Here is a 27317-nt window from a genome sequence, read left to right as displayed (position 1 = left end):
GCCGGACCTAAAGCTCTACTACAGAGCAATTGTGATAAAAACTGCATGGTACTGGTATAGTGACAGACAAATAGACCAATGGAATAGAATTGAAGACCCAGAAATGAACCCACACACCTATGGTCACTTGATCTTCGACAAGGGAGCTAAAAACATCCAGTGGAAGAAAGACAGCATTTTCAACAAATGGTGCTGGCACAACTGGTTGTTAACATGTAGAAGAATGCGAATCGATCCATTCCTATCTCCTTGTACTAAGGTCAAGTCTAAGTGGATCAAGGAACTTCACATAAAACCAGAGACACTGAAACTTATAGAGGAGAAAGTGGGGAAAAGCCTTGAAGATATGGGCACAGGGGAAAAATTCCTGAATAGAACAGTAATGGCCTGTGCTGTAAGATCGAGAATTGACAAGTGGGACCTCATGAAACTACAAAGCTTCTGCAAGGCTAAAGACACCATCAATAAGACAAAAAAACCACCAACAGACTGGGAAAGGATCTTCACCTATCCTAAATCAGATAAGGGACTAATATCCAATATATATAAAGAACTCAAGAAGGTGGACTACAGAAAGTCAAATAACCCCATTAAAAAATGGGGCTCAGAACTGAACAAAGAATTCTCACCTGAGGAATACCGAATGGCAGAGAAACACCTGAAAAAATGTTCAACATCCTTAATCATCAGGGAAATGCAAATCAAAACAACCCTGAGATTCCACCTCACACCAGTCAGAATGGCTAAGATCAAAAATTCAGGTGACAGCAGATGCTGGCGAGGATGTGGAGAAAGAGGAACACTCCTCCATTGTTGGTGGGATTGCAAGCTTGTACAACCACTCTGGAAATCAGTCTGGCGGTTCCTCAGAAAATTGGACATAGTACTACCGGAGGATCCAGCAATACCTCTCCTGGGCATATATCCAGAAGATGTCCCAACCGGTAAAAAGGACACATGCTCCACTATGTTCATAGCAGCCCTATTTATAATAGCCAGAAGCTGGAAAGAACCCAGATGTCCCTCAACAGAGGAATGGATACAGAAATTATGGTACATTTACACAATGGAGTACTACTCAGCTATTAAAAAGAATGAATTTATGAAATTCCTAGCCAAATGGATGGACCTGGAGGGCATCATCTTGAGTGATGTAACACAATCACAAAAGAACTCACACAATATGTATTCATTGATAAGTGGATATTAGCCCAAATCTTAGGATACCCAAGATATAAGATACAATTTGATAAACGCATGAAACTCAAGAAGAATGAAGACCAAAGTGTGGACACTGTGCACCTTCTTAGAATTGGGAACAAAACACCCATGGAAGGAGTTACAGAGACAAAGTTCGTAGCTGTGATGAAAGGATGGACCATTTAGAGACTGCTGTATCCAGGGATCCGTCCCATAATCAGCTTCTAAACGCTGACACCATTGCATACACTAGCAAGATTTTGCTGAAAGGACCCAAATATAGCTGTCTCTTGTGAGACGATGCCGGGGCCTAGCAAACACAGGAGTGGATGTTCACAGTCAGCTATTGGATGTATCACAGGGCTCCCAATGGAGAAGCTAGAGAAAGTTCCCAAGGAGCTACAGGGATCTGCAACCCTATTGTTGGAACAACATGATGTACTAACCAGAACCCCGGAGCTCTTGTCTCTAGCTGCATATGTATCGAAAGATGGCCTAGTCGGCCATCAATGGAAAGAGAGGCCCATTGGACTTGCAAACTTTATATGCCCCAATATAGGGGAATGCCAGGGCCAAAAGAATGGGAATGGGTGGGTAGGGAAGTGGGGGGCGCTATGGGGGACTTTTGGGATAGCATTGGAAATGTAATTGAGGAAAATATGTAATAAAAATATAAAAAAAAAAAAAAAGAAGGAAAGCAGACATGGATAGACGGACTGAAGAAAATAAGTCAAAAGAAAGCCCTGCTTCAGCCAGGCGGCGTGACGCACACCTTTAATCCCAGCACTTGGGAGGCAGAGGCAGGCGGATTTCTGAGTTCAAGGCCAGCCTGGTCTACAAAGTGAGTTCCAGGACAGCCAGGGCTACACAGAGAAACCCTGTCTCAAAAAACCAAAAAACAAAACAAAACAAAACAAAACAAAACAAAACAAAACAAAACAAAACAAAACAAAGAAAGCCCTGCTACTGAGATGAAGCTTTCCCATGGCAGGCACACGCCAGTCCCATGCTCAAACTGTTCTCCATCCATGTGAGAGCAAACGTGATGGTCTCTGGTGTTGTCAACCACTTTACAGATAGCCCCATGGTGCCTGTGTGGAAGCACATAGAAAGAGATATATTACCATCTTAACTGCAGGGAAATGTTTTTCTTCACCACACACACACACACACAAAAAACACACATTTTCATTACCTCTCAAGTGCAAAATCTTTTCCTTCAAGCTATTTCTTCTCCCTGTATACTTAAGTATGAAATTTCCCTTAAAAAATACTCCTGAAAACATAATGTCACAAAAAGCTCTGAGAAACTGAATAAATAGAAGTTGGGAGCCATGCCACAGTGGGTGACCATCTCCTTAGAGATAATGTCACGGATCTCTTGTTAAGATTCAATACGTTTAAATGACCCTGTGTACGTTTTAGGAGTGGTTTTTTTTTCGGTAGCCTCTACTATAGTTTTACAGTGTGGTTATGACTCTAGCATGGATGGGCTATTGCACTAGGCGGATAAGCAGCAGAGCAGAGAGATTGGGCATATTGACTATGCATGAGGAGGTCGGAGTGCTTTGGAGAGCGTTTATCGCGTATACTCTATTCATCCTGTCGGTTGTAGGCTTTGTTGTATGAAAGGACTTGGGCACTTTGAATGTAAACATGGGCATTTAACACACGGGCAGATGGATACTTTGGTATTGATCACGGTGCATGCCATAGAGCACAAGGCTATTAGTACCGTTCGTCTAGTCACCTTTTGGCCTCTTGGCAACTCTGATTTCCACTTGACATGCAGACTCAAGTCATGTTCCTTGTGGAAAGCCTTCTGGGGTACCGCTTGGCAGGAGTCTGACATTGGTTAAGGACAAAGAAATGGGCTTCAGACAGGAATCTGACACCGGCCAAGGCAAGGAAGTAGGCTCAGGAAGGAATCTGACATTAGGGGCCAAGGCAAGGAAGTAGGCTCAGGAAAGAATCTGACGTTAGGGCATAATAAGGAAGTAAGTTTCCGCAAGAATCTAGGCTGTAATAAGGAAGTAGGATAAGGCAGGAATTTTAGTCTCAGGGTGAAACAGAAGAACTAGGCTTCAGGCAAGAGTTTGGGCTTGGACGAGGAAGTGGGCTCAAGTATTTCGGTCATTATGACCAGCCCTTTTAAACGACTGTCATGGGAGTGAGTAATTGCGGGACTTCGCTTTCTGCTTTGTTAGTTCCTTGTTGCACTGCTTGCCCAAAATGCTTGCATGCAATTAAAATGGCATAAAAAGTAAATTGGAAAATAAAAATTTGCCTTCTGTCTCAGGGTCACGCCGCAGCATTGTCTAATTATCTTTCTTTAAATCCTGCGCTGGAGAACCCATTGACTAACTGAGCAGGCTTGGTCAGTTCCTTGTTAAAAGGAAATAGCATACTTAGCTAAGAACTTGAAAGAGACTACTTAATGTTTTTAGAGGTATGGGCAGTGTAAAGAGAACAAAGGCCATTGAGGCACCAGGGACTAGCAAAGAAGGGAAACTATGTTTGTAGAAGAAAACAATCCATCGAAAGATTCGTGAAAAGATAAGAAGAGGGTGATGAAATCTATATTCCAACCCCTCTCTCTTCTTTCCTCCTATCTCCCCTAGAAGATTGTTCCCTAATGGAACTCCAGGTGACACACTCCCTAACAGCCCTCTGGGGCTACAGCGAAGCAGGAAATAATAAAGCAAGATTCTGGACCTTGTAGCTGTGACAAAATGTAGCTGAAATTGGGATCTAACTCAAGTATGTCAGTATCTAAAATTCATGCTCAGTTGGGGTGGGGGATGTGAATTTATCCGCTGCACATACTGTTACTGCTTAGCAAACACTTGCTCAGTGAAGTGAATCCCATGTGGCTTTAGAAACCGAGATCAGAGCTGTGTCTTGACATAGAACCTATACTCTGACACCATCATGTTCTTGTTTGAGCAAACATCACTCATTCCTTCAGAGGACATCTTACACATTGGGTTTCATCACAGTTAACCTTTCCGTAAATGTCTCTGTGCTGAAATCCTCCGGGTTGCGCCAGTCTGCAGACTCGAGGTCCTTTCTAGATCTATGTTTCTAGAACTCGTGATGGACATGGACATCTCCGAGTCTTCCATCTCTTTTAAGATTCCCAGTCCTATCCTCCCCCACCCCCCAGGGAAAGCACACCCTGTATCTGCTAAAAATTAAGGAAAGAATAAAGTAGTGAATCTGCTTTAATCCTAAGTATTTTATGTCTAAATTGATTTCTAATACAGAAAATATTATCAATGGAAAAAGAAAAGCTGCCTCTGTCTTCAATATCCAGTCAGAAAGCTAGAACCAACTCCAGCCTGTCAAGTGGAATTGGCTTCTGCCAATTCTCCTCCCTCCGTTCTGGTCACTTCCCCGTCCTTCCTTTTACTTTACACATGGTACTCTATTTCCTGGAACCAGCTCTAGGTATGCCAAATTTTAAATATGGAACTAATTATAAATATTTTTATATGCCTAGAGGGCCAAATGAGGCAACTTGACAATACACTGCACTAAATTTATTATTCACAGCTACACCCTGTCCCTAGCACAGTCTCTGGCAGGGCAATGGTTCAGCAAATATGCACCGGATCTACGCGTTTACACCCATGCTGAGATTGTGGCCATCAGTCTAAGGCTCTATTGTTGGAAAGCACGACTCACATGTGATTGATAAGTTGGTGGATGTGCAGGGGCCATTTGACCTTTGGTAAGAAATATATTTGAGGGGCTCAGCGGTTAAGAGCACTGACTGCTCTTCCAAAGGCCCTAAGTTCAAATCCGAGTAACCACATGGTGGCTCACAACCAATCACGATGAGATCTGAAGCTCTCTTCTGGTGTGTCTGAAGACAGCTACAGTGTACTTACATATAATAAATAAACAAATCTTTTTTTAAAAGAAATATATTTGAAGTTTTCTGCTTAGCACCTGTCATGAAGAGGATCATTCAGCCATCCAAGCATTAGAACTGAATGAATCCCTAGAAGGCTTGTCAACAACCAGTCCTGGTGGCCCATGCTTGAAACCCCAGTGCTAGGGAGGCAGACTCTTAGGCCTCAATGGCTGTCCAGCCTCACCTACCTGGTGAGTTGCAGACACATGATAAATCCTGCTTGCAAAGACAAGATGGTGCCTAGTGAATGATACCCAGAGCTCACCTCTGGCCCCCAGATGTGCACCTCTGGCCCCCAGCTGGGTGCAAGCTTGGACACACACAGAGTGTGTGTATTAATGGATAATATTTACTGAACATCTGCTGGGCTGCAATTTTAAATACTTCTCAAGCACTTTGCTTCACAATAACTTCAAGGTAACCTTCTGACAGCAGGTTCCGTGTCTTCGTTTTATAACTGAAATAGGACTGAGGCAGAGCGCTGTCGTGTCTAAGATCATGCAAGAAGGGAAGCAACGCCTCGCTTTCACCCACACAGTCTGGCGCCAGGACCTCGCTAGCTCTTGCTCTCTCTAACACGTCTCTCCACTGCTCATTGATGAGAAAACAGCCTGCCTGTTTCCCGTTCTCTCCACTGTGCTCAGGGACAGGCATTAGCTAGCAGTTCCCCCAGACTCCTGTTTCTTTCTGGACCCACACAAAATACATTTTCCAGGCTGAATGGGGGGTTCAGGATCAGGTGTGAGGAACTACAGGAGAGATGGTTAGATGGCCATGGAAATGAATAGAAATCTGCAACTGACAAGGGGGGGAGGAGTGAGAAGATGGGGAGGGATTTCCAAGATGAAATAGACACCTGGGATAAGGGAGGGACCCAAGAATCAGTGTGGGTGACCTTAGCTGTGACTCACTTCACTGGGGATATGGAACCTGAATTGGCCACATCCTATAGCCAGGCACAAACCCCAGCAGAGCAGTAGAGACAATAACCCACCCACATAACTTTCAACCCCAAATTTATCCAGTCTACAAGAAATGCAGGCACGGGGGAGGGAGCAGAGACTGAGGGAATGCCCAAGCACCAATCCTTAACACTATTAATGATACTCTGTTACACTTGCAGACAGGAGCAAGTTGTCCTCTGAGAGGCTCCACCCAGCAGCTGACTCAGACAGATACAGAGATCATCAGCCAAACAGTGGATGGAACTTGGAGACTCTTAAGGAAGAATAGGAGGAAGGATTGCAGGCCCCAAAGGAGATAGGGACTCCATAGGAAGGCCAACAGAGTCAACTAACCTGGACCCTTGGGACTCTCCGAGACTGAACCACCAACCAAAGAACACACACAGGCTGCACCTTGGCTTCCCTGCTCATATGTAGCAAATGTGCAGCTTGGTCTTCATGCAGGTCCCAAACAACTGGAATGGGGGCTATCCTAAAAACAGGTGCCTGTATATGGGGTATGTACGTCTAACTGGACTGCCTTGTCTGGCCTCAGGGGGAGAGGAAGCATCTAGCCTCGAAGAGAGTTGATGTGCCAGCATGGGGGGGTGTACCCAGAGGGGCTCCCTACCCACTCAGAGGAGAAGAGGAGGGGTCATGGGGGAAGGATTATCGGAGGGTGATTGGGAGGGGGCAGTAGTGAGATGTAAAGTGAATAAGTAAAATAAATAAATAAATAAATAAATAAATAAATAAATGTGGGTGGAAGTTAGCCAGAGGAATGTGGCCAGAAGACTGCGCATCCATCCCTTCCAGGCCTGACCCAACATACCTGTCACACATGTTACCCTATGTTCTTCCTCCTGAGGAAGGTGAGCACAGAGACCTGGGATGTGTGCTGACGTGATGGAACAATAAAATAAAAGACAGATCTTTCATGCTGTTTGGAGAAAGAGCTGCAGAGGAAGGAATGCCAGTGTTAGCCTGAGAGACCAAGAGGCACACTTTAGTCAGCTCGTACTGCCACGCGGGGTGACTCGCTTGTCATTGTCACAGCCGCTAGAGCTACCTCAGTGGCACTGAGGCGATTTACCTACTGTTCCCTCGACCATGTCTCTAGCACCTTGCCTGTTCATTCCTTAGAATTCTCCTTCCCTCTTTCAATAACTCACATTCCTAAGAGATTATTCAAGGCCTAAACCAAGTTCACCAGCCTTGGAGCAGCTTTCTTCCACTCCTGGCAGCCATAGTGATAGCTCTTCCCTTCGCTGCCTACAGTGCTTTATCATAGATCCTTCTTGTGTGCTTATCATAGCTCGAGCTCTACATAGCTTGTTTTTTTCTTTCTTTCTTTTTTTTTTTTTCCTGGTAAGATTTGAGCACTTCAAGGTCAGAGATCATCTTGTGCTATTTGCATTGCTCTGAAGTGTGTGGTGTGGTGCTGTGCCTCTCAAGTTTCTGATAAATATGCATGAGGAAAATGAACTTATAGATGTGTTAGCTTCAATAAGGTCCATCTCCCCAAGAACAGCCTTTCACTGCTGAAGCATGATGGCATGCAAACTCGAATTCACTGGCTCTGGGTGTTTTTCTTACTGCTTTCGGCAGTCCACATTCTAATGTTTCTTGACAACTGCTTAGAGCAGACAGAAGGCACGCTTATCAAATTTCAGATGGCAGACACTAGAAGTAATAAATAATGTACGAGATGACAGAATCAAACTTAGACATGTTGGAATGAAGCAGATGACATTAAATAAGGATAAACGACAAAATTAGATTCGCAAAAAAAAAAAAAAAACCCAAAAAAACCAAAACCAAAAACCAAGCTCTTCAATTCCAGTTTGGAAAACACAGATAACACCTATTTACGGGGGAGGTTTACCAGCTTTGATCATACACTAGGTTAATGCAAGCCATGAGTGACACACAAGGCCCTGTCCAAAATTTGGCCGAAGGCATTGGGTGACAGAAAAATGCTGAGCCTCCAGAGAGGCACAGACATGAGTAGTGTCTAGGTGATGTCCCGTTGAAGGTAGACACAACCTTAGTGTTGAATAAAGTTCACAGAAGCAAAGAACCAAAGAGAAAGCCGGGCGTGGTGGCACACGCCTTTAATCCCAGCACCCGGGAGGTAGAGGCAGGCGGATTTCTGAGTTCGAGGCCAGCCTGGTCTACAAAGTGAGTTCCAGGACAGCCAGGGCTATACAGAGAAACCCTGTCTCGAAAAAAACCAAAAAAAAAAAAAAAAAAAAGAAACAAAGAGAAACAAAGCCTTCCATTTTAACCTGAGTTAGCTAGACACATGGGTGAGCTTTCACCTTTGGAACACTGCTAGGACTCTTCCATCTAAAAACTACTGTGTTGTTTTTTATATTAATATGGTGCTAGTAGGCAGGCTCACCCCTGGAGTGTTCTGATTTAGGAGAAGAACCTAGATGGTCTTAGAGGGCTTGCTTCTAATGAAGCAAGTTGTCCTTCATTGAAGCCCTTATTTTAGGATCTGGAAGATGCTATATCAATGTAAACTCAAGTCATCTGTCTTAGTTAGGGTTTTACTGCTGTGAACAGACACCGTGACCAAGGCAACTCTTATAAAGACAACATTTAATTGGGGCTGGCTTACAGGTTCAGAGGTTCAGTCCATTATCATCAAGGTGGGAACATGGCAGCATCCAGGCAGGCATGGTGCAGGCAGAGCTGAGAGTTCTAACTCTTCATCTGAAGGCTGCTAAGAGAAGACTGACTTCCAGGTAGCTAAAGCCCATGCCCACAGTGACACACTTCCTCCAACAAGGCCACACACCCAAATAGTACCAGTCCCTGGGCCAAGATTATGCAAACTACCACATCATCCTTGGGCTAAGGGAGAAAAGGAATCCCCCATCCACTGTGGGCTCTGCTGGGAACAACCTCTATAGGATGGCGTAGATGAACTTGTTCCTGGAAATTCTAAAAGCTAGTATCAGAGCTCTACTAAGATGGCTGGAGCATGGGCCTTGGCACCAGAGCACTGGGGAAATGAATGCATGATTGACAGAGCCTAGCACCTATCAGAGATGCACCTGTCATGGGGTGCACCTGTCACCACTGCACCTGTCACAGGTGCTAGTACTTGGACTGCAGGTGCAAGCCACCATACCTGGTTCAAATATATTATTCAATGATCAAAATGATCTTTAAATTAGTCGTATGTTGCAGAACACGAGGGAGAAGGCTATCACCTTACATTATTTCAGAAGTGCAGCCTGGATTTTGAAGATGATCCCCTTGAGAAGAGCATACCCCCCTCTGGATTAAACTGCCATCGTGTCCGTCAGTCAGGCATGGGAACAATCACCTTTTGTCTGGGTGTCTTAGAAGGGATATGGCCAAGTTGGTTTTCATCAAAAGGAAGAACATGAGAATGTTAAAAGGACTGTGAAACCAAATCAGAAGCTGCTTCCTGCTAGATCAGGCTTCAAGAGTGCAGGGGTCAGGACAGACTGCAGAGATAACAGCACTGCCTTCAAATACGTGAATAGCGGCCTGTGAAAGAACGCTGCCCCTTTCATCAGGAGGCAGAACTGAGACCAAGGGGATTGAAGTTCAAACTGAAGAACTTCTTAAGCAGGATAGATCCTCAGACATGGAATATTTCTGGTCTTGTTAAACAGGGCTTAAAATATACAAGCAAAAGGTTGATGCGTATACTGGATGCCACAGCTGGATTTCAAAACACTAGACAAAATAATCAAATGAGAGTGTTTCTAAGGTCACATTCAAATCATATGTGTCTGTATAAATACATACACATGCTTATGTGTATCCACATAAATATATGTGACTTACCCAAGACAAGAGCTTCTTATGTATCCACTACTGAACTAGAACTCATTGTGTAGACCATGCTAGCCTCAAGCCTCCCTCTGCCTCAATCGGACTTGAGTTTTAGGTGCCACACGTCATTCAATTATAATATTTGGTTATGGAAATGACCTTTAAGTTAGTAGTATGCTGCAACCCGTGGAGGAGGAGACTAGATTATTTCAGAATTTTGGAGGTGGTCTCCTTGAGAAAAGCACACCCCCTGGATTATTTAAACTTTGATATGTGAAAGAGGAAAAAGAACAGGCTTTGTATCACCGTCAAACAAAGGACAGATTCTTGAGAGGCCAAGAGGGAAGGTGAAGAAGTGACAGGAATTCCGAATGGTGTGTTCCCACAGGAAGGGCGAGGCTGTAAGGAAGCTGGAATCTCCTTCCCGAGGCCAAGGAACTGAATTGTGACCGCCCGGGTGCATAGTTCTATTGTGGGAACAAAATGCTAGCTCCTTGCTTCTAGCAGACTCTGGAAACAAACAAACATTGGAATCACATTTTCTTCAGAACTGATTACATGGAGAAAAATATTCTAGGGTCAATCGTTGTTACCTGAGCTTTAGGGCAAAAGCTCTGGGAGTCCCCGGGGACTAAGCTCTGGCACCAGTCCTCAAAAGAAGAGTGTTGGTGAAGAGCAGATAAAGATTTCATCCACGTGGCTTCATTACGGGGTTCAGAGACTCCCAAGTCCATCTTTGGATGATGAGAATGTTAGGGAGAGGAAGCGTTGGGGGAGGGGCGAGGGTTTTTCCAATCCCGCTGTCCTGGTGAGATACAGCTCGGTTCTTGCAGTCTTCGTTGTTTAAGGTAGTTGTGGGGACTGGATAAGGTGGTTGATCCTTCTCGGAGGGGATGCTGTAAGCTCATCAGGGGTGAAATGTCGCCCAAGGTCTGTTGTGACCACAGGTTTATTAAAACAGTGACTTTGAAGTGTATCTTGGGAAGCCTGGAATAGGACATTGTTAAAGCCCACAGTACCATCCCTCACCCCATCTCTGTGCCTTCAGCCTTGAATGGGGATGAGATAGGGTAGGTATGTGCGCTGGTTTCTAGATAAACACTCCTTTATTGAATGACAAGCCTAGTGCAGTTAAAGAAAACAAGAAGGAAGAGGCATTCTTCCCACTTTAAATTGCCTTGTGGGCTTGAAGTATCACTGTTTCTAGATTCTTATTGTAACTGTGTGTTTGTCTCTTGGGTTACTTTCTCCTGGGTGGGAAGAAATGCATTCTTTATACTATACTGAGTTTCACGTGGGGCAGTTGGTCAATTTGGAGAAAGTCGAGGTAATATGGGTGAAGACAGGCTGCCACGCTGAGAACCGAGGTTCCACGTGCTGGATAAAAAGAGAAGAAGAGAAAGGGAAAGTTTATCCATAAACAATCGCCCTTCACCTGGTCCCCTGACCGTGAAGTCCTCTCCAGCAGGTCCAGTTTAGCACTGCCTGATTTCCAGGTCCTCATGGGGACCATGTGAGGCGTGCACCTGCGGTGGGATACACACACCACGGAGGGAGTCAGTGCTGATTAAGTTAAGTCCCTGGCCTCTGCATCCCGACTGACCCAGGCCGGTCTGCGGCAGATGCGGAGAGCATAGGAATAGGCCCGCGGGCGCTGGGCCGGCGCCCGGAGCTCTGGGCATGCTCAGTGGCGCGGGCAGGGCTCCGGGCGCGAGCCGGGCTCCCGCAGCAGCACATTCATCGGCTGCCAAGAGGAGCCGCCGGGCGCTCGCAGGCTCGCAGGCTCGCAGGCTGGGCGCACGCTGCTCTCGGGAGGACCGAGCCACCGAGCCAAACCCAGCCACCGTCGCCTCCTCTCCGCGCGAGCCATGGCCGGCCTCGGCCACCCCTCCGCCTTCGGCCGGGCCACCCACGCCGTGGTGCGGGCTCCGCCCGAGTCCCTGTGCCGCCACGCGCTGAGACGCTCGCAGGGCGAGGAGGTGGATTTCGCTCGCGCCGAGCGCCAGCACGAGCTCTACGTGGGCGTGCTGGGCAGCAAGCTGGGGCTGCAGGTGGTGCAGCTGCCCGCCGACGAGAGCCTGCCCGACTGCGTGTTCGTGGAGGACGTGGCCGTCGTGTGCGAGGAGACGGCCCTCATCACCCGCCCCGGGGCGCCCAGCCGCAGGAAGGAGGTAACGGGCCAGCCCCCGGGCAGGCGACGCGAGGGGCGCGGCCGGGGAGGGGGGTACGCTCGTGGAACCGACCCCGAGGGCTCAGTTCCCAACTTCCCACCGCGGGACTCGGGGCGGCGTGGCTGGGTGTGGGAAATCCGAGCCAGATAACTTCATTGTTCACACCTCCTCGCTGTCGGGGAGCCTTCGAGTCGATCTCAGTTGGAGTGTGGTGACGCGGACTTGGGCAGGTGGCTGGGCTGGAGACCCAGAGCGCCAGCGGTTCTATCTTGCAAATTACACAGCGCTGAGGACAATGCTACTCTTGTTTCCTTGCCAGTGAGGACAGAGAAGGGTCCTCCCGGAGGGCAGGTGGAGGCTTGGAGGGGGGGTTCCCCAAGTCCTGCAGGGATTGCTTTGGGGGAGCTCCTGGCAGGGTGGACCAGGTGACATCAGGCAGAGACTGTGCCCAGAGACCCGAGGAATCCAAGTTACTTTTCAGTGGTGGCGAGTGAGTCTTGAAGAATGCGCCTGGCAAGCGAATGTGTTCAACGTTTTGTTAGTGAGCTGTGTTTAAATGTGTGTGTGAATGGGCCGGGTTTGAAAAGCTGTGCTTGCTGCGGGGTGCTCCGTTTCATTAGCAGTGGGAGTTTTTTTTGTTTTTTTGTTTGTTTTAATAAGTTCTGTCATTTTAATCTCTCTCCCCTCTCTCTCTGCAATTAAGACTGCTTTTTGTTTTTCTTCAAGGGGCCTACACATTATCGTATCTTGTAGAAATGGCTGTAACTGCTTTAAAAATAATGTAGGTTAGTGGGAGAGAGGCACAGACACACGAGATTAGATTTTAAAATGCCATCTGGCCTGGGATTTTTCTGACTGCCAGAGAAGAGCCCAGGCTCAAGATTCTCCCTCACTCTTGGCATCCAGTAGTGTGACAAGATGCAGGTGGTTTCTTTCCTATCTGAAGGGTTTTCTTCCTTGTTTTTGTTTGTTTGTTTTTTCACTTTTCTGTCTCATTGGAAGTAGTTCTTTGGGCTTATGATTTAAATATGCCTATTCCACACTTGATTTGCTTGCCTGGTGAAATCCTAGAGATTGAGTATAATCAAAGTCTACCTATTTGTCATTTAGGTAGCTCTTCTCTCTACACTTCAAAAGTAGCAGGCATCATTCTTTTAGCCTGCCCACTTTCCCTTTCCAATTTGACCTATACAAATGGCTTCCACTCTATTTTAACCTAATATGAATGTAGCCATGGTGGATAGGTTGGGATGCTAAATAGATAAAATAGACGTCAAAACTCTCAAAATGGTACTCGTCTGACAAGACTTCCTTTTTTCTCTTGACCCTAATCGCCCTTATTCAGTCCATCTTACTTCAGGAAGGTTCATCTCTATGGAACACAAATAACATATTATTTGTGTAATTAACTTTCCAAGTTCGGATTTTCCAATATAAGAGCTAGCAGTGATCTTCCTCCTGGTGATATTTTGATATTTTAAATGTCAGAATTTGACTCCACTCTGTAGTCAGCTCAGTGGCCCCATACTTGCCAAAGGTCACGCAGAAGAACTCTTGTGTTTTCCTTCTCTGTGTAGGGCATTGAACTCAGGACCTTGCCAACAGTAGGTAAGCATTCTACCTCTGAGCTGTAGCTTCTGTTTCCCGGGGGAAAGGAAGGGCAAGCCACCCCCATGCTTTGGGCTACATCTTGATCTGCTCAGTGGCACTGTCATGACCTCTCTATAAAGCATGTTTACTCCTGCACATATGGGTCTGGGTCGATAGGGTAAGGCACCTCCTAGCTGGAGAGGAGATGACAGTCATGGTTGGGTAAGGTGCTCTTGGCAAACAGGGGTATGCAGGGTGATGCTCGCTAATATCTCTCACAGTGCGGTGTGCCACCTTCACAGAAATTGATGCCTGATGAATGGATAAATGGATACATGGATGTTTGAGATGAACGAAAAATATTGAACTTCAAGTGTTGATACTTACTGAATGAATCAAGTGTTGATGCTTACTGAATTGAATCAAGTGTTGATACTTACTGAATGAATGAAATACTGAACAGACAAGCTGATAGTAATCTCAGTTACTGATGCTCATTGGATGGATGGATGATGAAGAACTTATGAGCTTCTATTGAACAAATGAGTGAATCCATCAGTAAGTCAACGAAATGGTAAACAGACAAGCAAGTGGCAAGGATCCTTTTTGGATCTAGATGCAGTGGTTGGGGTGTGTGTGTGTGTGTGTGTGTGTGTGTGTGTGTGAAAACCTACAGCAGTTGTTTTAAAAATCCCATCATTGGTATTCCTGACCCTGGCTGCTTTATTCTCTCTTACATTTCTACACCAAGGCCAAGGTCAACTCAAATTTGATTCTCCCCTGAACAAAGTTCCTGGAGGGCCACTGCTGAGCTGGGCTCTGCTTGCCTTTCCAGCTTTAGCTTCACTTCTACATCTTTTCCTCAAAGCAGTCCCCAACACTTGGCTCAGATTCTGTTCTTTCATTCCCAGAGCCTCCTCTCTGGATGCACAGTTTTCATTTATCGGAAACACATTTATCAGGAACAACTCCTATTCCTTTTCCTCCCCCTCCTCCTCCCTCTCCCCTTCACCTCTCCCTCCTCCTCTCTCTTCCCTCCCCCTCTCCTTCCTCCCTCTCCCTTCTTCCTCCTCCTCTCCCCTCCTCCTCTTCCCTCTGCCTAGCTGTCCTTGGCCTGCTGTCACCATTAATATCATTTTAGCTAACATTTATTGGATGCTTGCCACTTGGCCACAAACTGCCAGGTCTGTGTCGTGCATTTCATCAATGCTCATTCAACAGTATCGTTATTGATGAAACCAAGTCAGAGAAAGTGGATAGATTGCCCAGGGTTACAGGGGTGGCTCCAATAAAACCAGAGTCAGGCCGGGCGTGGTGGCGCACACCTTTAATCCCAGCACTCGGGAGGCAGAGGCAGGCGGATTTCTGAGTTCGAGGCCAGCCTGGTCTACAAAGTGAGTTCCAGGACAGCCAGGGCTATACAGAGAAACCCTGTCTCGAAAAACCAAAAAAAAAAACAAAAAAACAAAAAAAACCAGAGTCAGAACTCAGGTGTGCAGGATTCCAAAGCTCTGGTCCTGCTGTCTGTGATATTAGACATCACCTTTCCTGACCTGAACCATTTTTCCTTATGAGTGCCCTCCACTCTTCTCCCCTACCCCACCCCACCCCCACCCTGGCCTTTCTGATGTATCGTTATCTTACCCTCCCCTCTACTGTCTTAGGAGCTGGAATCTTGTCTACATAGTTTCACACTTGGTTTCTAAAGCCTAATATGGGAGAGACACACAGAAAATACTTTGTCGAATAAATGTTTCCATGATTTAGCCGACCTTATTTCTCTTCCCTTATGAGGGATTTGGATTTTATTTTGAGATAGGGTCTCAGGCTGTAGCTCCAGTTGGCCTGCAGCTCGCTGTGTAGCTCAGTCTGTATTACACTTGTGGCAGTCCTCCTATCTCTGCTTCTCAAATGCTGGGATTCCAAGCAGGATCCATCACACCCAGTTCTACTCTCGAGATAAGAGTTGGTGGAGTTGCAAACATTTCATTGAGCATAGGTGGTTTATAACTTTAGCCCTCTCTTCCCTGAATCTTCCTGTCATTTATTATTGCTTTGTTTTTAATAAAAAGTCTGGAGAAAGTATTTATTTCTTAACCAAAAAGCATTGTGCTGTATTTAATAACTTTTTTTTCCTTAGAAGAAAGAATGAAGACCCAAATTTAAATAGCTTCTCTAAGAAAACAGTGTTTTCCTCAGTTGGGTTTCCAGTGACGCATGGAGCTCAGAAGCTGTGCGCAGAGAGCTGCAGATTTAGTGACGACAGCTGTATATATGGAAAGTCAGCAAACCAGTCACTGACAGCTCTGTGTCTTCCCAAGTGGGGATAGTTTTAATAGGTTTAATTTTTTAGGAAACAAATCAACCTGGAGAAGCAAATCGTGCTTCAAATGGATCCAGTGTACTTTAAGGGGAAAAGTCAACTTTTGAAGTCAAAGTCCAATAAACAAAGTATCGAAAAGCCAGAGTAGGACTGAAGATAGACTGAGGATGGAGGGACATTTTAATAATTAAATTTTTTGTGTAGCTAATGATTGCACAAGTTCACGGTGTACCAGAGGGTGTGTGTGTGTCACGGCCTTTCCCTTACTCTTACAACAACTACTGAACCGTTTTCTTACTTTCTTCTCAGAAGGGTCTTAGCACCTAAATAATGATTAACTGACAAAGCTTGTTCAAACTAAATTGTGAAATGTATCCTCTGACCTTTTCTTCCTGCTAAGAGCAAGTTTATCCTTTTCCAGGCCAGTGGGATAATTCTGTCTAGGAGAAGACCACCCCGCTCTTCCTGCAGTCTCTTCCTGCAGACTGATGATGGCTTTAATTATTATTTCCTCAATCATTTTCAGTTTTATGGACCTCTTTAGGAAGAGGACAGAGGCTTAGCTTAAGGTAATAAACCCAAATGAGGAAATGGAGATGTAAATGATAGGAGGGAACAGTACAGAACACCTCCTCATCACAGAAGAGAGGTAGAAAGACCATAGGAGCCAGAGGTTGGAAAGAACCAGAACAAAGCAGTGCTTCCCTAACATGAAAGAACCATTGCATGTGTGAACATACAGCAGCCATGGCTGCCTGGACAGAACCAGGGTAGTCAACATCCTAAGCGTAGCCTGGGAAGTGTTTCCTACCCCTCACTGACAGCTTACACATTGTTGATGGCTTCAAGGGGAGAGAGAGGCAATTTCCTTGAAGGGTGTGGCTCCTGGTAGGTTGATCTCAGTCCAGGGGATGGCCTATACCTAGGAGTGGACAATACACATTGGAGTTAATGGTTACTGAATCACAAGTGGAAGAGACATGAAGCCAGGGGATTAGGGAGCCGGTGATGGATCTGGCAGGAGATAAGTGGAAGAATTGGAGGCAAATCTCATAAAAATGCATTGTATGAAATTCTCAAGGAATGAATAGGACATTTTACAAGAATGTGTGTTTAGGTTGACAGTCCCTTATGTAAGGACATATAGGCATCAGGACCTGTACGTTTTCGCCCTGAGTTTCTTATGTTGCCTCTAGAGGCAATGTGAACAGCAAGCTTGTGCTGAACAGTAGCAGGTAACCAAAGCCAAATACTCAAGTGTGTGGACCCTGAAAGATGGCCCTGTTGCCACACTTGTTAAAAGTCAAGGAAATCTAGATTCAATAACTTGGGTAAGTAATGTAAGTAAAGTCCCAGACAACTTATACGTTCCAGAAATGGAGTTTCCTGAAAACACAAGACTTGTTGCTTGCTTGCATCAAGTGGTTGTTGCTGGTGGCTGAGCCCCACAGAGCATTCAACAGACACAGACTGACTGCTTGGGTTCCACTTTACCCATTAGTATTATGAAGGACCTTAACTAAGTGATTCATTTTCTTCCTATCTCTCATCAAGGAGAGCAGTTTGTTTTCATTTCAGTTTAAAGGTCATAATGTCTCGTCATGTAACCTGTCCCTGGGCTGGTTCTGGCACTGCAGAGAGAGCTCAACAACTAAGAACACGTGTTGCTCTTGCAGAGGATTTAGGTTCAGTTCCCAGCCCCACATGATGGCCGAATCCTGGGATCAGCCACCATTTTCTGACCTCCTGCAGCCGGCTTGTGCTCATAGTTACATGCAGGCAAAACATGCCCTCAGACAGGTAAAAATGAGTCTGTAATAACAATGCCATTTATACAAACCTCCTAAGTTGTCCTGCAGAGTTTGTTCATAACTGTTGTAGATGTTTGCTTCTTACACACACAGGCCCTCAAACTTCCGTGTGACGACTGACAATACCGAGAGAGCCCGCTGGCTGTCACTGGTGGGGAGGGGCTGCACTGGGGAGCAAGCTCTCAACCCAGCTGGTTGGAACAACTGCTTCTTTTCAGGTTTCCTTTTCAACCTTTCTACATGGGCGTGGCGGGAACCTTAGGAAATTGGTGTGTATCAGAGACAGAGGTGTGTCCAGTAATGTAACCTGTTCCTGTGCGGTCGGTCGGCCTCAAAGGCTTTGGAAATGAAGGACAAAACAAAGAGCCAGGAGTGACGTTCATTAAAGGCCATTAGCTGAAAACGAGCTCCCTGCCACAAATATAGACCCTTTAGAGGAGAAGGCAGGATGGCTTGCAGCTCACACATGCTGGGCCATTACTTTTGCATGTATTTGAATTCTTATTAAGCTCAAATTTATTTCCAATTAGTTTTATTATAGTCACGGTAGGAATCTCTCTATTATTATGTTAGCCATGACTACAGAAAAATCTAATTAAGATCTGGTGGAGGAAACGTTTGTCTCCAACTACCTTCAGCCATAGTCTGCTGTAATGTAGAGATGTATTCAGGTCTTATTTTTCCAGTTGTTCGTGAATGTGTGCACGTGCACATGCGTGTGAGCGAGTGAGGGAGGGAGGGAGAGGGAGAGAATACATGCTTGCAGGTGTGCAGACACACTGTGTGAGGTGCAAATGCCTGTGTGACCCAAGCACATAGAGGCTCGAGGTTCTTATTCAGAGTCATCTTCAATCATCCCTCCATCGTTCACTGGGGTGGGGTCTCAGTCAGACCCAGAGCTCACATATATGGCTCACTGTCAGCTTGCTCAGAGGATCCTCCGTCTGTGTTTGCTGAGGCTGCAGTTTACAGATGAGCTGCCATACCCACCCAGCATTTGTGTGAGTTCTGGGCATCCGAATTCAGGTCCTCACATTTCCTGGGCAAGCGCTTTAGTCACAGAGCCATCTGCCCAGCCCTTACCGATGCTTATTTAAAGTGTGTACTGGTTGGCCTTCATTCTTGTGGGCCAATGAGAAGAATCTGTAATCCTACAGAAGGTTTTCTGAATTTTCTGAATGAAGATCTACGTATTCAGAAAGCCTTCATTCTTCCTTACCAAGAAGGAATCACAAGGATAAAACAGCTAAAGGTGTAATGAAAGAGAGTGGAGATTAATATCTTACATATCCCAGTGTGTTGCTCACCCCAGGTTGTCTTTAAATACGCATTTACCATGACTGAGTCCCCTAGTGTTCCATCAAGATGCTCAGTTGACCTTTGACATTAGCCCCTGTTGCTTTCTTCAGACTGACTGTCAGGTATTAAATCAGCCCTCGGGTTTATTTCACAAGCAGGCCCTTTCTAACCAAATAGATGAGAGGAATCTTAAGCAAAAAAAAAAAAAAATCCTGATGCCTTCCCCATTCACTTTGTCATTGTCAAATAATGTAATAATGTCCACTGTCTTCCGGGAGCCGAGTGCTGAAGGAGCAGCAGCGTCCCACTGAAAGACATAAATCAGCAGGCTTTAGACTCCTGTCTACCCAGATTACCCAAGCAAGAACAGCAGAGGAACCCCTACAGCAGAGACTAAGACTAAAGAACAAAGAGTTCAGGTTTAATTTGCCAACAAATCCTGTGGTGGGCCCTTTACACTGAAAGTCAAATGGGGCTTTTCTGCTGCTTTCAGTCCAATGGGCTTATAAGGGTGAGCTGTTACATCAATGAAGAAGTGCTTTGCTTAAGCAGACTCTATGCAAACAGGTAACCTTTGCCCTCATTAGAATACCTTTGCTTTGCTCTGTTGTTGTTGTTCCTGTGTTGCTTAATAAATAGAATTTTTTAAAGAATGGATTGCAGCCATTGTGAATGTGACCACCGCATTCAAACACGTTTGCTCCTAAAACGGGCGGGGTCATTGACTCCACCGTGTTTGTGTATTCAGCAAGCACTTGCATGTGCCAGGGCAATGCTGTAGACACGAGTTAGACAACATCACTGCCCTTAGTCTAGCTAGGGAACTGGACCGCAGACAGGGCAGGGTAGGGGCTGTGATAGACTCTTGTGATTGAAATGGTGGGTGCTGGGGTGTGCCCAGAGTGTCTGATCCATTCCAGGGCTCTCAGAAGAGCAACTGTCATGTAAGAACTAACCTGGGAAGTCAGAAAAGCCTTTTCAGATGTATGAAGCACAGAGAGACGGGGTGGGGGGAATTTTGTTCGTATTGGGAAAGATTCGAGATGGAGAAAAGCCCTCGCCAGGAGCTCTGTGTTCTTGAGATTTCAGGTGCTGGGTTTGAAGTTCACTGCCACATCTCTAGCTGTCTTTCTTATTTTGGTGTCGGATGGATCTGGCTGTCTAGCACACAGACCTGTTTCTAAGTATGCTTCCCTCCTCTCTTATCCAAATGCTCTGTAATGGTCCGGCTCTCCTAAGACTCTTTAGTAGCTCACCTCACGAAGTCTGAAACCCACCCTGCAAAGGACTCAAGCCCACCTCAGGGCAGTTTCCTTTCTTCAGTTGCTAAGCTCTAGAAATGCGTTCTGGTTTGGGGCCTATAAGTTATCCGTGTATTCGTTGCTGTTCAACCGTTCCCTCTTGGTCCTATAACTATATTTCAAGCAAACCTAAACCCTGTGCTGTATACAAGATTGCCCATGCCTGTTGTACACATTACCCATGCCGGTGACAGGTAAGAACAGTATTCATTTCTATTTGGTATTAAGATGCGTTTTATTGGCACATCTCACCTTGGAAGCACGTAGCATCGAACCCCCTACTAAGATAACGTAGCCCACGTCCGGCTGTGTGTGTGTGATCTTGCACCGGGATTTGTACACACTACAGCAAGTGGCGTGGTGGGGAGAGCATTGCTGTGCAGGAGGGTGCTGGCTTGCATTTCTGAAATGATTTCTTTTAGCTGGAAGATGCTGCCTTTCCCTTGTGAAGTTCAGGCTGCATCGGGTCGGGAAGTGCAAGTAGAACAGGAAAAAGAGATGGGGAAATCAGATGCGGAAGTGGCGGTGTCTAATATCTGTAAGGGGGTAAGAATGGATGAATAAATAAGAGTCCTCTTCAGTCCAAGACATTATGCTTGTTTCAGTCAATTAACCTAGAGTATAAACTCGGGCATTGCTAATGATAATCCATTATGGGATTAAAGCTGAATTTGCTAAGTCTGTTTCAAAGACTCAATTTACTCAGCACATCTCATAGGTAGTTTTCCCCCATAGCAGAGGCTGAGGATAAATAAACTCCGTGAATTAGCCTAAGCCCCTAGTCCCCGAGATTGGCTCCCACCATCCTCATCACACAAGCTTGTTTTGTGGCGGGCCTCAGGAAATGGTTGTAAATGCTCTGGGGATTCCATTCTTGCTTCTAGGCTTCTGGTGTTGTCTCCAAAATTTTAACTTTTGTCTTCTGAAACTGTATGTATGATGAAAGTATCTTTCTAAGCAGTGATATAAAGTGTGTGTGGGGGGGGAAATATCTGTTTGAATGTTCTCTTCCTATGGTTAGCTGTGTTAGCACACAGAAAGATTGTTCTTAGAACAGTAATAATTACCAAAACCTCAGATTTCACATGTATGTCAAATCATGTGTGACCTCCCCGGGGTTGGGCTGACTCCTTGGTTCCCTTGTTGTTAGAACCTTCCTGTCCACCAAGCTGTCCTTAAACTCTTCAATCCACAGTGGCTGCAGCTGAGTAGCTGTGACTAGAGAATGAGGTGGAAGGAGGGGGCAGGTAGATGCTGGTGCTAAGCCCAGAAACCATTAACCTGAGATTATTTTTTAAAAAGCTGAAATTAGCAAATTTTGTGGTACAGCTGTAAAATAATCACAGAAGGAAAACACATCCATTTTCTCCCCTTAATTTTTTGATTCAGGAGGAAAAAAATAATATGGCTATTTATGCTTTAATCCCATTTTCTAGTTTGAGAGATTTATGTGAGAAATTCCAACCTAAGATTTGCTCTAACGTGCCCACACTACCTGGCTCCTTGCTCTTGCTGTTGTATCTTTTAAGACACTCAAGGTCAAGAGCCTTTTCCTTTGTGTCATGTTGTGCGTGTATGTAGCGTCTGTGGCAGGCAGAGGACAACTTTGGGGGTCAGTTCTTGCTTTCTGCCATGTGGATTCTGAGGACAGAACTCGGGTTGCCAGGCTTGGTGGCAAGCACTGTTGCCTGCCGAGACGCCTCACCGACTGGATTTTGCATTTTTTTAATTTCTGTCCTTCAGACTCCTCTCTCGGAGGCCCTGGTGTGTTCTTGCCACTCCTTTTCTCTGAAAGTCTGATGTTGGGAAATAGAGGATCCTGAGTACAAGATGTGGCTGACCTTTCGTGTCTCTCTGGTACTCACAGGTTAAACCTCTCCACAGCTTTCGGCCTCTCGACTCCCAGTCTTTCCAAACATACAGTCAACTTAACAAGGAAGGGGCACACTTTGGAGACGAGGCTCTCTGTACCATGTGCCCCCCTCCTTTCTGGAGGTGAGGCTCTCTGTACCGAGTGCCCCCTTTTCTTTTTTTTTTTAATATTTTTTTATTACGTATTTTCCTCAATTACATTTCCAATGCTATCCCAAAAGTCCCCCATACCCTCCCCCTCACTTACCTACCCACCCATTCCCATTTTTTTTTTTTTTTGGCCCTGGCGTTCCCCTGTACTGGGGCATATAAAGTTTGTGTATCCAATGGGCCTCTCTTTCCAGTGATGGCCGACTAGGCCATCTTTTGATACATATGCAGCAGCTAGAGTCAAGAGCTCCGGGGTACTGGTTAGTTCATAATGTTGTTCCACCTATAAGGTTGCAGATCCCTTTAGCTCCTTGGGTACTTTCTCTAGCTCCTCCATTGGGAGCCCTATGATCCATCCAATAGCTGACTGTGAGCATCCACTTCTGTGTTTGCTAGGCCCCGGCATAGTCTCACTAGAGACAGCTATATCTGGGTCCTTTCAGCAAAATCTTGCTAGTGTATGCAATGGTGTCAGCGTTTGGAAGCTGATTATGGGATGGATCCCTGGATATGGCAGTCTCTAGATGGTCCATCCTTTCGTCACAGCTCCAAACTTTGTCTCTGTAACTCCTTCCATGGGTGTTTTGTTCCCGATTCTAAGAAGGGGAGTGCCCCTTTTTCTCAGACAGCACTTCTGTAGGTCATGAGATCAGCTTCTTGGGTCTTGACTGGGTCATCATTTTTGCAATAATAGAGTTAATTTTTTTAAGTCAGCGTATTATTGCAATGCGGAAAAGAAGTTATTTCATGAAACTTGGCTCACTTGTTTTAGTGTGCATACTTAGTAAATGAAGTCTGTTTCTTATTCTGGTTCACGGTGTAAATGTAATAGGAAAATCTACTGGATCTCCTTTCCAGTAGGTTGCTCCCCTCGGGCATTTTGCAGAAATCATAGAGGGCTGTGCCAGTGGGCCAGGCAGATTCGAGGAATTCAAAGAACACCTCTGAGGTTCCCCATGTGTACCAGAGCATGCTGGGGTCCCACTCACTCTTTGTAGTCATAGTTTCCTGACTGTGTGAACCCTGTCAGTCAACCAAAGGTGAATCCTCATTCCCATGGTGGCTTACACTGGAGAATACGAGGCAGAAGATGCCAATCCCATCCTTAGCTAGAAATGGATTCTCTGTCTTCTTGGGTGACATTTAAAGACATTTAAGGGAAGGTTACACTGGGTCTGCTGGGTGAACGCTGGCTTCCATTTAAGCTGACATTCTTGCACATTGTTTTATAGTGGATTCAGCAGCAACAGTCTACCTTGATCACCAGGCACACATCACACCCACCAGGAGGCAGCCCTGCTTCCAGCCCAGTGCCTATGGAGGTTGTAACCTTTCCTGACTCCAGCATGCCCCAGAACTCAGTGTTATCTTAGAATGGGGATGGATATCCAGAGTGTATTTTTCATTTGAGAAAACCGCAGCATGTATCTCCAAGCAGAGAATTGCTACAGCATAATTATAATTATCATGTCATTCCAAGAACACTTTCCAGAAGCCTAGAGGTGACTTTGAAAAATCACTCATTTCACAATTTTTTTTTCCTTCAGATTCTTTCAATATTAGATAGATAGAAATCTAGCCTTTGTGTATGAATGGGCATAGAAAGTTTAGGGTTTTCCCCCCTAAATAGCCAGTTTCAGCATTTGCTGATAGTGGTATTGTTAAGCGCAAGACATTAGTACTGAAATACAGGTTAGTATATATGAATGCTTAGAGGTGAGCTCCCGTTGTGGGCAGGAAGCTGGAGCGCCTGGCTGCCATTGGTAACCCATTTCCAAGAGTGTTGTTCTATATCCTCATACATGCAGTGCTGTCCCCTCAAAAAGCCTCTAGGAGACTTCGATAAGGTTAATCGTGGAGAAAACTGTGTGGTGATGACTGAAGACATTGTGTGTCTGTCAGGAAAGGGTCTTGGAGTTGTGCAGCCTGGGACTAAAGAAAAAGGTGGGTGGTCCTGTTGCTAGATCCTGTATGTGTTTTCCTCAGTTCACAGAGCCTGGGTTGTTGGAATGAACGCTGAGTGTTGCTGTTGTCTCTGCTCTGGATCCGACAGGTATCCCATTGAGAGAGGGGAGTAATGAGGATTTCATTTGTGCATTTTCTTGACAGTAAATGTGGGAAAACATACAAAATACTGGGCATTGGCCTGATGCAGCTGAGGGCTCAATTAGAATTCTGAACACACTCTGCCCAGTCTGAGGTCAGCCTAATGACTACAAACACCACAGCTATAACGGCTGCACACAGGCACGCACACACACATGCACACGGACACACACACGTGCAGAGACGGTTTAACATATTCAGAGTAAGGTTCAAATGAAATCAGTTTCTCACAGCCCCTGCCTTGTGCATGATGTTAGGTGGCAATGTGGGCCATAGGAAATGCTTAGAGGAGTTCCATTTTTTAAAAATACAGTGCTAAAGCCAGGGGAAATTTTGATAAAATGAGCTGCTTTTTCACAAGCTCTTCTTAACACCTCCATGCAGACACCATCCTTGCTGTGTCCTTTTCTGAAGCTGTCCATAAAAGAGATTGCACACATATCCCCGAGGGCTCCCTTATTCTCCCTTACCCCTCACAGAACTTCCCAGAACGCTGTGAATTGGTCCTGATACGATGAGTCTGGGTAGTTATGTTCAAATGATAAGCATCATTTCACAAGGGGATTATAGAGACCCTTGAGAAGGTCATGTCAATGGTTTTGTCTGTTAGCAAATGAGCTTGAGTGTCGAGAGCTCTGACAGAGTGTGCCCGTTGGCCACAATATAGTCAGGGATGGTTGGTGGTCAGCTTTGTTTTATTTATACATGGAGACACATGTATGTTCCTTTGTGGGCTGTAGCTCACACAATAAAATGTACCTCTCCCTGTGATGTGTTAAGAGGTTTGAAGTATATTTGTATAGACCCAGATAAAACTTAAAACACTATTACTTTCCTCTTCGTTGTCAATCTCCGCTGTTTTCAACAATGACGCGTTAGCATAGCTCAAAGGGCAGGTGAGCAGGTGTAAGCTCACATGGCGAGATTCCTCGCTCACACAACCCCGCAGAGTTGATCAGAGTACTTAGAAGTGATACTTTCATTTGTTACTCAAGTGATACCTGGGATTCCGGGCACTTGCCACCATGCTTGTCTTTTTATGTGGGTGCAAGAGACCAAACTCAGATCCTGTTGCTTGAGTGGCAATGGCTTTGCTCCATGAGCCATCGTACAACCCCAACCTCTTATTAAAAGCCATGTTTCTGAGGGCTAACAGTGACCACCATGGGGGTCGGAATTCCTGCCTATAGACTAGGGAAGTCTGAATGGAGACATGAATGTAAAGGCCGTCTGTAAGGACTGTGGCTGTGGGTATTAGAGCATGGCTGGCTTTGAACATTAAACTCAGCATCTACATCCTGCTGTTCCCGCACATTCCAAGATGAACCTTCAGCTCCATGGTTCTCTCCAGAAGCCAAGAGCCAGTTCAGGGCTGCCTGAGATGGCCCCACACTCTTTGGGTGCAGTTCTGACTGTAGAATCTTCCCAGGCTAAGGGACTATTGAGCGAATGGAAAATGTTCAAGTTAGGAGAGAGGCGGGAGATGAATGACGTTTCCTGCTATGTACCCTGTTAGCGGTATTCAGAGCTAGGAACACTCCAAGCACGACTGACAAGTATGGTGCTCTATGTGCTGTGCTGTGCTGTGCTGTGCTGTGCTGTGCTGTGCTGTGCTGTGCTGTGCTGTGCTGTGCTATGCACACCTCTATCTCTCTCACCAGTGCAGTAACCCCAACTCACTCCATTTGCTCCCATTATCTCCTCAAACGAGCGAGCAATCAGTATCACAAGATTGAATAGCTAGTTACTAGCTGTTTATGCTCACCCAGCTTGTTGTATTATAACAAAACACTTGAGTCTCCACGACTGACTTATAAGGTGGAGGTGGCTCACAATTCTAGTGAACGGGTGGTCTAAATGCCATGGTGCCAGGAGGCACATGGGAGCACCCTGCCCATGGGGAATGAGCTGTGCCAACCAGAGGCCCAAGTATAAGAAGGCAAAGGAGGAACGATTGTAAAAACCAGGGCAGGATGCCAGGAACATACCAGCTTCCTCTCACTACAAAATGCCACACTCTTGGTAGCACTCAGGCTAATCCCCCTGTAGTGGTCTTAATTTATTCATGACAGTGGTTGTGATCCAGTCCCTTCTCGCACTGGGACCAAGCTTCCAGACCAGGGACCTTTAAAGTTGACATTCAAACCACAGTCAAACCATAACAATCCTAAGGCTCTGATGGAGAGCCAGTATTTCTTCTCCAAAGCCAGGGAGCTCTAGCTCTGCCAGAGAGCAAGCATGCACACCCAACCCATTTATTGACATCAATATTATAACCATAAGCTTGATGCCCCCCAAGACTCAGCTGACCAAAGTCAGTGAAGACACGGAGATATGCCCTTCTCCTGCTGAAGACATTGCTTCCAACCAGCAGCTACCCATTTCTGCCCCTCACCCATATGGCTAGCTCACTCAGAGAAGCACAGGAGGCTGTCGTCTCTAGCCGTGCTTAATATTAACTGACTGCGATCTAGTCCACATAATTAGACAGCTGTGGAGAGTCTTGACCTCAACTTGTAAGCACAGAAGAGGGTGGTGAAAACCAGTTTGAACAGGAGTACTGCAAATCTTCCCTGCTCCAGGACGGAGGCTGCCCTCTCGGGGTTAACGCCACCTTCACCCCCACACTGGCTCTTGCTCAGCCTTCCCATAGATATTCCAGGGGAAATTTTCCGAAAAGTGCATGAAAGTTGAGACACAGATAGTCACTGTTGTGAAATACCCCTTACCCTAACTCCATGGCGGAGTTGGTCTTAAAGACCCCAGGCCAACAATGGAAGCAGTAGTGAGGCATAGTACGGGTAAACAGCCC

The 27317-nt window shown here is 45.8% G+C and overlaps 1 protein-coding gene across 1 annotated transcript in view; it reads left to right on the top strand.

Moving 5' to 3' along the window:
- Nucleotides 1-11596: 11596 nt before the first annotated feature.
- The window catches only part of Ddah1 (dimethylarginine dimethylaminohydrolase 1), a 133481-nt gene continuing 117760 nt past the window's right edge, over nucleotides 11597-27317 (top strand). Inside the window, exon 1 of the mRNA XM_021157907.2 lies at nucleotides 11597-12053. Within this exon, the coding sequence (XP_021013566.1) occupies nucleotides 11751-12053 (303 nt within the window). The 5' untranslated portion in view covers nucleotides 11597-11750. The remainder of the gene's footprint in view (nucleotides 12054-27317) is intronic.

The sequence above is a fragment of the Mus caroli genome, unplaced genomic scaffold, assembly GCF_978045245.1.
Source record: "Mus caroli unplaced genomic scaffold, Mus_caroli_1 scaffold_3, whole genome shotgun sequence".
Lineage (NCBI taxonomy): Eukaryota > Metazoa > Chordata > Mammalia > Rodentia > Muridae > Mus > Mus caroli.
The sequence above is the reverse complement of the archived record's forward strand: the minus strand, read 5'-3'. Positions and strand labels throughout refer to the sequence as shown.